We start from the raw sequence: 13,147 nt of genomic DNA, 5'->3' as shown, positions 1-13,147 counted from the left end.
AGTTTCCTTCTGGGTATTTGGACTTCATCCACGGGAAGACCACCTCCTTGAGGACGTCCTGGTACTCCTTGTCCCCGACTTTCAGGCCCATCGGGACCAATACGGGGGGCATCCTCTTCCCCTCTGACGCCACGATTCCCAGAATCATCGTGAAGGTTGGAAACTTATCCTGGTTGACTGGCAGAACCTCATCAACCACGTATGCTGTCATGACGTTTAATTAGATCAGCTGCAAGCTGTTTGTCATTATTTTTTAACTCAGGAGTAGTGAACTTCCTTTTCTACTAAATTCAATTATATTAAAACCAGATTATAGCAAGAAAACAATGACTTCACTTATAACTCCCAAGTAAATCCTCTTTCATGAGCACACGCACTACTTTATAATTACCAAGATGTTCTGTCTTGAAGAGTTACATAATAATGAGAGCAGCGTAGGAAAATAAAAAAGCCTGTTTAGATTGCTAACTAGAAAAAGGCACTCCCGAGCTCTAGGACATATTTTATCTACCTCTATCAATTACTGAAGAAAAGAGGAAGATATAAATTACGCAAGTAGAGGGGGCGTGTGGGAAATTGCTAAAATAACAAATACTTCCTTAATATTTTGCACATGGCTCAAAGATCAAAATAATATCACATAATGATTAGAGTTGGTTAGTTTGTAATGAAAAAACTACGTTTACAAATTAGAGAAGGAAAATGCTTGTTGCGTATGTTCTTACTTTTGTTTTGTTCATTATTTAATCGGTCGTTGTGGTGTTAACTTTTCCCTCTGAAGTATGCATTATTCCCTATCTTGGAGATAAATTGATTTAAAAATACATCATAAAATAATATATATGAACTAGGACATACCTGTATTATATATATGATTTCAAATTATTTTATTAATCCTTTAAATAAATCCAGAATTTAGTAAAACTTCTCGATAGTCAACATAATAATTAGAAATATTTTCCTTCTGGAACCATAATGAAGATACATATTAAGACTAACTTGCTAATCTTCTTCTTAATTCCCTTTTTTTTATTCGTATTCAATATACGTTCTTCCTTTTTCCGTTAGTACAATAGCTTGTTTTTTGATACTTAATTTTTCTGGTGTATTTTCGAACTGACCAACAATACCTAAAAAAAACTTCGAGACACGGGGAATTGATCTTGCTTTGCGAAAAATCTAAATTGTCCTCCAGAGCAGAGGAATCTGGTCTGATCGGAATGAAACATTGATCTAAGTACGTAACTCAAAATTTTGAACAACTTTTGTTTTATGTCTAAAGTATGTATCAATCTGTCTCTGTCCCAAGGACCGACAGTCAGTCAATAGTGCCGGTCTTTATAATGGACAGTCCTAAGACTGGATTGGATCGAACAAATAAGGACCGACAAAACACTAGTTTACTATATATATTTGCTTCTCTTTTATTTTAGTTTTAATTTGACGAGCAGAGGTAAACTACACAAGCTCTTTGGTATATAGTTACTCTTTAGAACATGTAGTCACTCAGTTCCTGGGCATTAAAAGCAAACTCAAAATGAGGCCTTGACAGACAAACCAACTTCATTTTATTAATATATAATATAATAAAAATTATCAATGAATTCATCCATATTATTATATCGATTAATTTATCAGCATTTCTCACACGCGACTCTAACAGAATAGAATAGTTAGGAGTTCAGAGCCTTTGTTTCCATTCGTATACATATAGAGAGAGTGTCTTGTGGGTCTTAGTACTTCCACGATCCATAACTTTTATTTTTATTATTTGTAATCTTCCCTGTACTTTCCTTCTCATAAGAGTACATAACATTAAAAGTACTATGTTGTATTGAATTTGCCCTCCCCCAACATAATCAATTCTAGAGTGTGTTATAGTCTTGTACGTAGACATAGTAACACTACAGTTCTTTAGCTAAAGAACCTTCTGAAATTGTTGTATGGATAAACAAGGATTCTCAAAGATGGCGCCACTGAGGAGTTGTCTATTATTATTATTATCGACTGTGTTTGTGACTGCTTTGGACTAAAACTTGTCAGAAAAGTGTAGGACGACGTAGAATAAAAATTACTCAAGGAATGGATAGATAAATCCATTTCCCGAGTTTTGGATGCATTAGGTAAGGATACTATCCTATGGACCCCAAGGTTTTTAAGCCGTCATTAATAAAAGTACTCGATCCACAATCGTACTTTTTTTCTGTCTGCATACACAACAAACGATGAAGGGAGAGAATGAAGAAGAGAAAAAGACAGAAAGAGAGAGAGAAAAGTGAAGGGACGACAACTTTAATTAAATACACTGATGTCTGTACAAATTTGACATGCAAAATGTTGGATTTTGAATAATTTCAATTTTATTCCTAAATTAAATTAAAGAAAGGCAGTGATGATTAGGGCACTTGAGTGCGGTTAAATAAGATTAAATGTCAGAAGAAATGTACTCCCAAGGTTCTACTATAACTACAATACTTCAATTTAAAAGCAATCTTAAACAAAAATCAAGGGAATTCCTAATTTAATTTTATACTTCATAAATATAAATCGCCCCATGTTTAATAGACATGTTATGTCGCTCAATTATGGGCTTTATATTCGAATTTATGGGATGAGTTGAGACTTAAGATACTTAAAAATCCATGTTATAAATCTCTAAAGCCTTCATTTGATGTATAAGGCATTTTCATAGTGTTTCAATATACAATTTGATGAATAATTGATCAATAGGAACATTAATTATATGATAACTATTACTTTAAGAGTACAATTTTGTTATCCAGACTCTTTTTATGGAGAAATTTATCCTTTCATGCTTTTGTGTTAATAAACTGCAACTACTTCTACGAATATTATCTCCGAAAAATCCCAAAAAATTAAAACATTTCAATATTTTGTTTCTATGATATGAATTGTTCCAATGATACTTTTATCATTTGATATTATTTTTTTATTACAGATTCAGGTTCATGAGATTTTCATTTGGGAGATAACATAAGGTATATACTCATACATATGTGTACTCAATATGGCTCGAGGCAAGCGGAAGCCTACACTCGCTCGATACACAGTTCGGGAAAAAGACTACAGGGACTGTCGTGACTTAAAACCTATACCAGTTGAGCAACACCAAAGTGTTGGATTGGGCAATGGCGTCGTTGGAGGTGTTGTAGGTCCTGTTGGCAATGGTTGTGGATTGGTTAATGGAGGAGGCTCTAACGGATCACAGCTCAAACAAACCTTTATGAGTGATCCCCAAAATAGACAGCAAGTCGTGAATCACTTGTCAAATCTCCCTGAGAATGTAAAACTAATGATTCTGAACAACTATAGGGACTTTATGTCAAATAGACATTTATACCTCACGCATGAACAAATTGCTGAGATTGACAGAGCCATCAATAGAGCACGAACCTCCAGACGTCGAGCAGAAATGAGTCAAGAGGAAAGAGCTGTCATGAATCAATCAAAGCGTGAGTACATGTCTCGCTATCGGGCCAAAATGACTCAGGAAAAGAAATCACTCTTAAAAGTAAATAATCGTGAGCGGATGTCAACTTACAGAGCTGACATGACGGGAACGGAAAGAGATGCTGTTAAGTCTGCTAATCGGAATTATATGTCTCAAGTACGCTCCGATCTATCACAAAAGGATAGGGATAAAGCAAGTTCAGATAAACGAGTGCAAGAATATAGAGCTTACATGATGCAACAGTCACGGGACGACAAATTCTGGGTACGTGAGGACTTTTTTAAGGTAAAAAAAAACAAAACTTAAAAATAAAAGCTTTGATGCATCGAAATCAATCTCTAAAATCTAAGTGGGAGTCCTTTTTAGTGTGTGATGATAACCTATCACATTTTCCATTTATGTTGAGTTTTTGGACTATTATTTTATATATATATAGATTTAGTAGTGATGGAATTGGTATCGAGTATCTGTGGGATACCAACGTTCAATACCAAAACTTAAAGACATATTTACCAGGGGCGTTTTTGAAAAAAATTCCAAAAACTAAATCCAAAAATTTCAAAAATCCACAGCTGTTCATAAAAAAATTTTCAATAATTTAATTATGAATATTATTATTTTCTTCCGAAAAATTCCAAAAATCCACAGCTGTTTATAAAAATTTTATTTTTTTTGGAAAAAAATATCAATAAATAAATTATGAATATTATTATTTATTTTAATTTTAAAAATCTATAGCTATTCATAGAAAATTTAATTTTTGGGAAAAAAATTCAAAAAATTTATTTTTGGATATTAGGGGGGTTACAGTCCCTTCAGCCCACACCCTGCGAAAACCCCTATTTATAAAATAATAATTTTTCTCCTGTAGCTGGAATAAGAAAAAATTATATTATGGTTTCTTATGTATGAAATCTTCATAAGTATTTTAAGTAAAATGACCACATTTTGATTTCCGAAAAATCGAACATTGAGCCCCATCAGTAACTGTTTTAGTATGAGATTTGTGTAAAATTAATATATTATAAAACTTGATTTTTAAGGCTCTCAGGTTTTGAAATCAGTTCGGTGTGAAATTTTCAATCTTACTACGTGAACTCATTAGTGTAATGGTGTCATTAAACCGTTTTATAATTAAAGATAGGATTAATGTGTAGTAAAATAATGTTAATTGACTTCAAATTAAGCATTAAATTGTAAGTAATGTTTTTTGTTAAGTCCTTTATACCGGCTTCTGTTGGAAAAATTGGGGTTTCATCTCGGATATTTTGAATTGGTTTGATTGACAATGCGTGAGAAATGACACATGTGGCGAAAGAGTGTGAGACTGACTGGAAATGTGCGAGACTTGAGAGCCCTGTATTTTGAATTTAGTATTAGTTTAGAAAATGAATCAAGAAAAAATATCTTGGATCTTCATAAAGCTCCTAAAACCGGAACATTTCTTAGATTTATAATAAATTCCCCAGACAGGGTTGAAAAAGATGACATGTCCTGGGAAAAAAGAACGGTTAGTCACCACCAAATACATAACTTCTTTGGTTCACTCTAGTTTAAATCTATATTTATAGTGGCTCTACACGAAATTATAAAATTGAATAAGGATACAAAACTTAATTATGTACGTGTACTCAGGGCTGGCCTTAACTATTGTGGTTCCTTTGCAAAACAGATTGTATGGAGCCCGAATCCCAAACTGGGTAGGAATAAGGATGATAACTGATGCCAGGGTCGTTTTAGTGTGAGCATGGCTTGGGATATAGATAAATTTCCTAACTCTTTGAATTCAATTTCGAATTTTCTTCTATAAGAAAGAAAAATGCGGTTTTTTTAGAGTTTATTTTCTTTAAGTCCTTGTTTTAGAAAATACATTTCATATTTTTAATTAAATGCGGAGCCTACTGCAAGTTGCAATAGCCTACGGCAGACCCTTTTCATGTACTCGGTACTTCTATTATGAATAAATCAATACTTGGTATTCGTTTTAAAATCTGTTAACTTACAATCACTACAAATTATTTATTAATTCACGTACTTATATGATTTTTTTCTTATCATTCCAGTGCTGGCCACATCAATACTCCTAAGTCCTTAAGTATTACAAGACAATTAATTCATCTCCGGTCCTTCCAAAAAGACAATAATAACACATGTTTATAAAAATCACTTTCAAGACTGTTCTAAGAAACAAAATTTGTGGAGAAGATAATACTTAATACTGTCTCAACATTCTCATTGCGGATAAAAACTCGATCACAACTTTCCTACCTTTTAATCAACTACTCTTGTCATAGCCAAGCTTCACAATAACTATGTTCTCAAATAATACACGAATGCCATTCGATGAGAATAAGTTTGTGAAGAAACTCTTATAATAATATAACTATTAATTATATGAAACGAAATAGAAAATAATTTTATTTAATACCTTGTTGTACGATAGCAAAAAAAGAATAGTACAAACGTTTATATACATAATACTTTACTTGTAATGAAAAAAGCTTCAAAAACTAAAAGGTTATAGGGATATTATTTCAATTCTTTGAGCATGAATCTGTTTTAATTGACCACTAATTTGCAAGTCTAAGCCAAGTCTTTGAAGATCAAATTCATGTTAAGTATGTTGTCAGGTATCAAATCAAGTCTCAAATTACATTAGATAATTGTCTCATCAAAAATAAAGAATACTTCTAAAATCATATTCATACGCGTTTAATAAACTATAGTCCAGAATTACGAGCTCCTTCAAAAAATTAAATTACTCAGACTCCACAGACCAGGACTGCCAGTGAACTTTTCAACAAAATCCCAGACGTAGCTATTTAAAACCCATGGCTACAAGAATATTAATATATAATGATTTATTTTCTGTTCTCTATTCAAGAAATTTCTGTAGATATTTTCAAATGGTCGACTGTAGATAAATTCTTGAGCGGGAGCGCTCTTTGTTTTGAATAATAAACAAGAGCGAGAACGCGCTCGCCATTTTAGAAAAGCGAAAAAATCGCTCTTAATTTCCGCTTATTTGTATTACTTTTTCAGTTTTCTGCATCTTATGAGATAACATCGAAAAATTTAAAAGTTAAAGAATATTTTTAAAGATTACAAGAAAAGATGGTTAAAGTTATGTCTCAAGAAAAGCTAAAATATTTTATACAGTTCAATATTCTGTAATTCATGAAAATTTCATTCAATTCTCTTAATGTTTAAGAAAGTTGTGTTGTTATATTGAAATATCACATTTTATTATATCACAGATTTCGGTGTAGGTTATAACACTACAAAAAAATGACGTGAAATTCCAATGATAAATTGGTCATAATTTCCTTAATATTGAAGCTAGAGACATGATTTTGCTATCAAAATGTCTTTTTTGCCATTATCTATAAGATTAAATCGGTTTAAAAGGGGGAAAAATTGAATGGGCTTTTTTTGTAACATACATACATAGAGAGTTTCAAGTTCAAATATGATTACATAGTTCTACTAAGAAATTAAGTAATCATGTTTAAATTTTCTAGCATTAATTTTATCAAAAGAGGTTTCATCAAATTTGATGGTGCTTTTCCTCTAAGATAAACTTCTTTAATATTTTTATGGTTACTTTGATTATTCTGATCGACTTCTGAAAGTTCATCTGACTGCATTATTTGATTTTAAACAAAGAAACTCAATATTCTTCTTCACCCATGATATCATCATGTACAAAACATGTTGACTGAAATTTAAAATCAAGCTTTTTTACCGTTTTTAACACATATTGCAGAAATAGAAAAAATAAGTTTGGTTCTGTAATCACTTAATGTTTTGAAAATTCCGCTTGCAACCGTAATGTGTTAAAACATACACTCTTGGAACGCTATCAAACATGATGTAGTATAACGCACAAGGCTGTATCTACAAGTATATTATACATTTGAATTAAATTAGTTCATAACATAGTCATTACTCTTCATTAGTTTATTATATATTAAAAACCACAAGAACCCAAGAGGATATGTAAAATTCAAGCAGTGGCAGTCCTTCCACAAATTATGGTATCTATTAATACTTTTTTACAGGTTGTACATCGTCGTACCATTTACCAAAAGTATTTTATTGAATGTGTTTGTCCTTGTTCTGAACAACTTTGCGAAAACACGACGTCACTGACTTACAGCAAGTACGCGCAACGTCTTCCGGAATTTTGCCCACGCGGCTGTTATCAAATTATCATTGTTGAGTCTAGAAAGTGGATTGTCATCTCCCTTACCATAGTCTACATTGAAAAATCAAGAGAATTAAGATCAGGTGAAGAGGAATGCCCGAAAGTTTTGATCCAAAAATGTGTTTGCACCATTCTTGCAACTCGTTTACAGTGTGGACACGGACTTGGGTTACAAGGTAATGGGGCTCTAATTCAATTCTGGGTCATCCTGTATGAGAAAACCATTTGAGGTATTGAATCATCAATAAATTGACAGTCATAAATTATTGTCCTCTTCTCCGTTATAAATTATAATGACGAGATGCCACTGCTTATAATAAACAACCATTGGGATTCAGGAGGATATGGTTCACGAAGTATTGGTCTGAAAATTGCGGCCTCTTTGGGCAAACTTCCAGTTTTTTCTGGATGAGAGCTACATGATAGATTAGTTGCCAGGATGGTGTTCATCTTACGAAGATACTGTCTCTTAGTATCTTTCATCTTACTAGATGATTCCTTATACCCACAGTTATATACATCATAAATACATAATAACCATGTGATCTTAATGGATCAAAACTAAATGATAATATCAATGTATAGTTGGTAATTCGAACTACCAATGTTGTAATTTTTAAGACGAAAAAATTGCAGCTTGTACAATTTGTGCAACCAATTCCACTACTTTAATTTAAATTCATAAAAATGAATTATGTAGCCCGGCTACATACATAGATGCACAGCTGGTACCTTGTCAAAACAAATAGTTCGAAGCTATAAAATAGCTATAAATAATGTTTATATTGGCTAGAGAAAAAAAAAACTGACTGCTGATATTTATATGCAGTTCCAAATAATATTTTTGGTTAGAAGTTTTTTATATGAATTGAAATTTTGTGAAAATGCCGACTGTTGAGCCAATGCAAGTTGATATGCTTACAAGTGGCGAAGAGAATGAGAACGAGGTTGTTGGAGGGAACATGTTCGAACTTGTAGATCCCACATTTATGGTGGACAATCCCAACCTGGATTTGGAGTCCGTGATTCAAGGTAGTATTACTTTACTTAAGAGTTAATTTATGAATGAGGGACATTCAAATCCCCTTTTTTTTGATTATTTATAGGTTTTACGGGATTGGCACGACTCTATCGACTAAATTTCATAGCCACCCATTGTCCCTCACTTCGTATTGAGGCGCTGAACTCTGCTCTAGCCTACGTTGCAGAGACTTTCAATGTGTCCATGTATCAAACCCTTCATAAAAAGCTTGCAGAGACTCCCTCCTCCAATCCAGATCTAGTTCCTTCTTCCACACCTTCTCTGGACACGGCATGGATTGAGTCTCGCAACAAAAAGGCTGCACTTCGCCTTGAGAAGCTTGACACTGACCTTAAAAATTACAAATCCAATTCCATCAAGGTGGACATTTTTTATCATTATACCCTTAGACTCATTTTATTTTTGTTGGAAATTTGCGACAAGTTCTGTAGTGGGGTTTCACGTGACGTCAGAATTTTGATGTTGTCCATTTTGGGGGGCTAAGCAACCAAGTTTTATAACAATATTAAGGAAAATAGTGAACTATTGGATGTCAAAATGGGACCAACAAATATATCAATTATTTAAACCTTACTGTTTGTCCCTCTATTGCATATTTTTATATATATGTATATCAGTCCCTCAAATGTATTAAAAATATGTTATAATATCGTTATTTCCGTGTTGTAGATAAAAATTAACTATTATATTGGAAATAATAAGATATTTTTATCTAATCATCCTACTTTTTACATTAAAGAGACTTTCAGCACATACTATTTTGATTTAATTCAAATATCACTGGTTATCATTGGCATCAAGTAGTATTCAATCCAAGTGTTAAGTCTTTTTTATTTATAAAGGTATTTGATGGCGTTTTAACAAAAATTTATCCACTTTACTATAGTCAAAATATCAACTTTGAGGCCGTAAGAGGGTGTATCCTTCAATTATGATGCTCTACAAGCGCTTATATTTTAATAATTTGAAAAGTTCCTATTTTAATTAGTTTCTAAAAGTTTTCTCTGCACTACAAAAACATTTTCATGGACTTCATAAATGGTATTATAATTTAAGGAGACGCCATTTATATTTTTACCAAATAAAATTTACAAATTTCCAATAAATCTTGATGAAACTCCATCCAATGGCATTAAGAATAATAAAAAAACTGCATTAAATACTATTTGATGCTAATAATAAACACTAATATTTGAATATAATCAAAATAATTTGTTATGATAATCCCTATCAAATGCTTAGATTTGTACAATGAATTTTTTTTAATCGACTAAGAACGAAAAAAGTTGGATAATTAAAGAAAAAATATCTTATTCTTTCCATTGTAATAGTTAATTTGTATCTACAACATGGAAATGAGATTGTATAACGATCCAATAACATATTTTCTAATAAATTTTAGAGCTTGATATAAAATAATCTAGGTAATAGATGGATAGATTTTTTATAGACAATAAGTTTTAGGTACTTATGTAACTTGGGTCAATTTTGACATCCAATAGTTCAATAATTTCCTGAATATTAATGAAAAAAGGTTTTTATTGCTATAAAACTTGGATGTTTAGTCCCCCAAAATGGGCAACATCTCCTTTAAAAACGCATTATACTTTTTGTATAAATTTAATTTCGTAATTTTTGAACTTGTTTTTTAAAAATACAAATTTATACATTTGATGCATCATCATAAAAACAATATTGAAAGAAAATCAAGAAAATACGAAATCCACATTTATTATTTGGTTTCATATATACAAGTTACCCAATATTTCATAGACATATCTGTCTCAATTATAGGCTATGTATTCAAAACTGTAGTATTAGTAAAGATACCCAAGAATATTAGCTATAATTTAAAACCTATATTTGACTTCAGCGATATGATGTTTGATGATTTTCTTATCGATTAAAATTTACGTGGCATATAAAGGGTTAATGATTTGTTATTAATTAATTAATTCCTTATATTTATTATTTATAGGAGAGTATCCGTCGAGGACACGACGATCTCGGAGATCATTTTTTAGAATGTGGAGAGCTTGACAATGCTTTAAAATGTTATTCTAGAGCAAGAGATTATTGCACCTCGGGTAGTCACGTTGTCAACATGTGTCTCAATGTGATTAAAGTATCTGTATATTTACAAAATTGGTCTTGTGTCATAACTTATGTGAATAAAGCTCTCAATACTCCCGAAATTGAAGAGTCTTCATCCTCCAGTGGATTTAATTCAAAGAGTACCTACCATCAAAACACAATGACTCGACTTTATTGTGCATATGGACTAGCAGAATTGGGAATTAGGAAATACAAGTCCTCCGCCAAACGGTTTTTACAAGCTAGTTTAGATCACTGTGATATTCCAGACATGATGTCTGCTCAGGTAAATACTTTTTATTCACAAAAAAAGAAAAGGAGATATAAGAAGGCATTTGAGCAAAGTTTATCAACTTTTATAGTGCTCAAATTGTCGATACAAGTCTCCTAGAGTAAATTGAGAATGTTTATAAGAACTGACTTTCCATCTTCAGACTGAGATGAGGAAGCTACTCTCATTTTTACATATCAATAAATATCTATATTTATAGGATAGAGTGGGGTCGAAAAGGGGTATTTTTCTGTTGGGAGGCTTGATTCAAGAAATTGGCCGAACTTTTCAAATGTTTCATGTTTTCAGGTATTAGCTATCAATTCAACATAGGCAACTTTGGAAAGAAATAAAATCCTGAAAATTTCAATTTAATAAAAAAAAGTTATGTAAACCCATTTGACGCCATGCCCCATGGCTCTGGTAAAATGAGCGCCACACTCTTTTTCGTTCACCACTAAAAAAATTTATTTAAGAAATTAAAGTATTGCGCATCTTCATTTAAATAATTACCTTCATTTTGATACTATAGTTAATTGGGTTTAAGCTAACCCTTTCGTGTAGAAGTCCACTTAAAAAAACATAATTATTGTCAATGTTTAGTACCGTTTGACCCCATGTTAAAAAAGTTATTTTTTGGGTAACATAATTTTAATAGGAAAAAATCTACATAGCTTCTGAAACTATTTATTGTATTGATTTATAAAAAGTCCTATCTAATTTTTATCAAAAAGTCTCAAGAACTTTTTTGTGTGATTTTTTTCCCGTTCATATTTTTAAAGAATAATTTGCTTCAAAAAACATATTATCACTTGAATAAATTTAATGAAACTTATATATTTGATAGGTCTACATTTGAATGTAGAAAGCAATGAAACGTAGAACCGAAATACATCATTCTGACCCCACTCTAATTAATGATAATTTAATATGCAATCTAAATTATATTACATTTATTTAATCTAATAGAATGTTGCAACCTATGGAGGTCTATGTGCTCTGGCTACCTTCGATCGTGCTGAACTAAAGAGACTTGTAATATCATCATCTAGCTTCAAATTATTCCTTGAACTTGATCCTGCATTAAGAGAGGTATTGAAAAAAGAATTATAGTTTGATTTTTGATACTATGTTTTATTTAATATTTTACCATCTTAGGCTATTCTCAACTTTTACGCGTCTAAATATGGAGCCTGCCTAAAACAATTAGATGATATGAAGGATAATCTCCTCCTGGATATTTATTTAGCTCCTCACGTTCCCAAACTCTATGCCATGATTCGAAATAGAGCTCTAATTCAATACTTTTCTCCATATACATCCGCAGATTTGACCAAAATGGCTCATTCATTCAATACCTCTGTCTCTGGGCTAGAAAACGAATTGATGACTCTAATCTTAGAGGATCAAATTCAAGCTAGGATTGATAGTCATAACAAGGTTGTTAATGTGATTTATTTCGATGAAATGTATGATATAATTATTTGGTTTTTCCTTCAGATATTATATGCTCAAGATGTCAATCTGAGGAATTTGACGTTTCAACGAGTGATGGAAATGGGAGAGCAGTATCAACGGGGATGCAAAGTTTTAATTTTAAGATCTGCTATCTTGAAGAGAAATATCGTTGTTCAGGCTCAAACAAGAGATCCCCCTGTCGTTGAAGTTGGACAACAAAATAATTAAATAATAGTTTCGTATTTCTCAACATATTTTTTTTAATGATTAATACTATCCATGATCAAGTATATTATATAAATATATTATAAGTAATAAAAATATTACATATTGATTGATAATTATTTTCCTTCCTTGGATACTTTGTTTATAAATAGTTGAGACCTGGGACCGTTGCAACTTATTTTTGAGTGTGCGCTTAATATTTAGAATTGCATGACTACTTTATTTAAGAAATAACAATCTAGCTACGTGCGTGTGTAGCCAAAACTCAACAGGACCACATATTTAATATAATAAAGCAAAGATTGTGTTAATGTATGTATGAAAAATAGTCGGAGGGTGCATTGTATATAATGCACCCTCATGTATATCATACACATA

General features: G+C 31.7%; 2 protein-coding genes across 3 annotated transcripts; both read left to right on the top strand.

Annotated features, from left to right (window-relative positions):
* Positions 1-1,868: 1,868 nt before the first annotated feature.
* LOC121132065 (uncharacterized) lies at positions 1,869-6,171 on the top strand. Of its 2 annotated transcripts, none has more exons than XM_040727505.2 (3): positions 1,869-2,123; positions 2,960-3,757; positions 5,536-6,171. In XM_040727505.2, the coding sequence occupies exons 2-3, from the start codon at positions 3,029-3,031 to the stop codon at positions 5,557-5,559; spliced, it is 753 nt and encodes a 250-aa protein (XP_040583439.1). In that variant the 5' UTR covers positions 1,869-2,123; positions 2,960-3,028; the 3' UTR covers positions 5,560-6,171. The 2 variants fall into 2 exon arrangements, with proteins under 2 accessions (XP_040583439.1, XP_040583440.1); XM_040727506.2 differs by having other exon boundaries at positions 1,976-2,123; positions 2,960-3,736.
* A 1,181-nt stretch (positions 6,172-7,352) lies between these two features.
* Positions 7,353-12,878, top strand: CSN1b (COP9 signalosome subunit 1b). Its single transcript, XM_040727502.2, has 7 exons — positions 7,353-7,375; positions 7,432-8,711; positions 8,786-9,081; positions 10,700-11,101; positions 12,056-12,178; positions 12,245-12,526; positions 12,587-12,878. Exons 2-7 carry the CDS (start codon positions 8,564-8,566, stop codon positions 12,770-12,772), a joined length of 1,437 nt encoding a protein of 478 aa, XP_040583436.1. The 5' UTR covers positions 7,353-7,375; positions 7,432-8,563; the 3' UTR covers positions 12,773-12,878.
* The last annotated feature ends 269 nt before the right edge of the window (positions 12,879-13,147 follow it).

This window comes from Lepeophtheirus salmonis, chromosome 1 (assembly GCF_016086655.4).
Source record: "Lepeophtheirus salmonis chromosome 1, UVic_Lsal_1.4, whole genome shotgun sequence".
Classification (NCBI taxonomy): domain Eukaryota; kingdom Metazoa; phylum Arthropoda; class Copepoda; order Siphonostomatoida; family Caligidae; genus Lepeophtheirus; species Lepeophtheirus salmonis.
The sequence above is the reverse complement of the archived record's forward strand: the minus strand, read 5'-3'. Positions and strand labels throughout refer to the sequence as shown.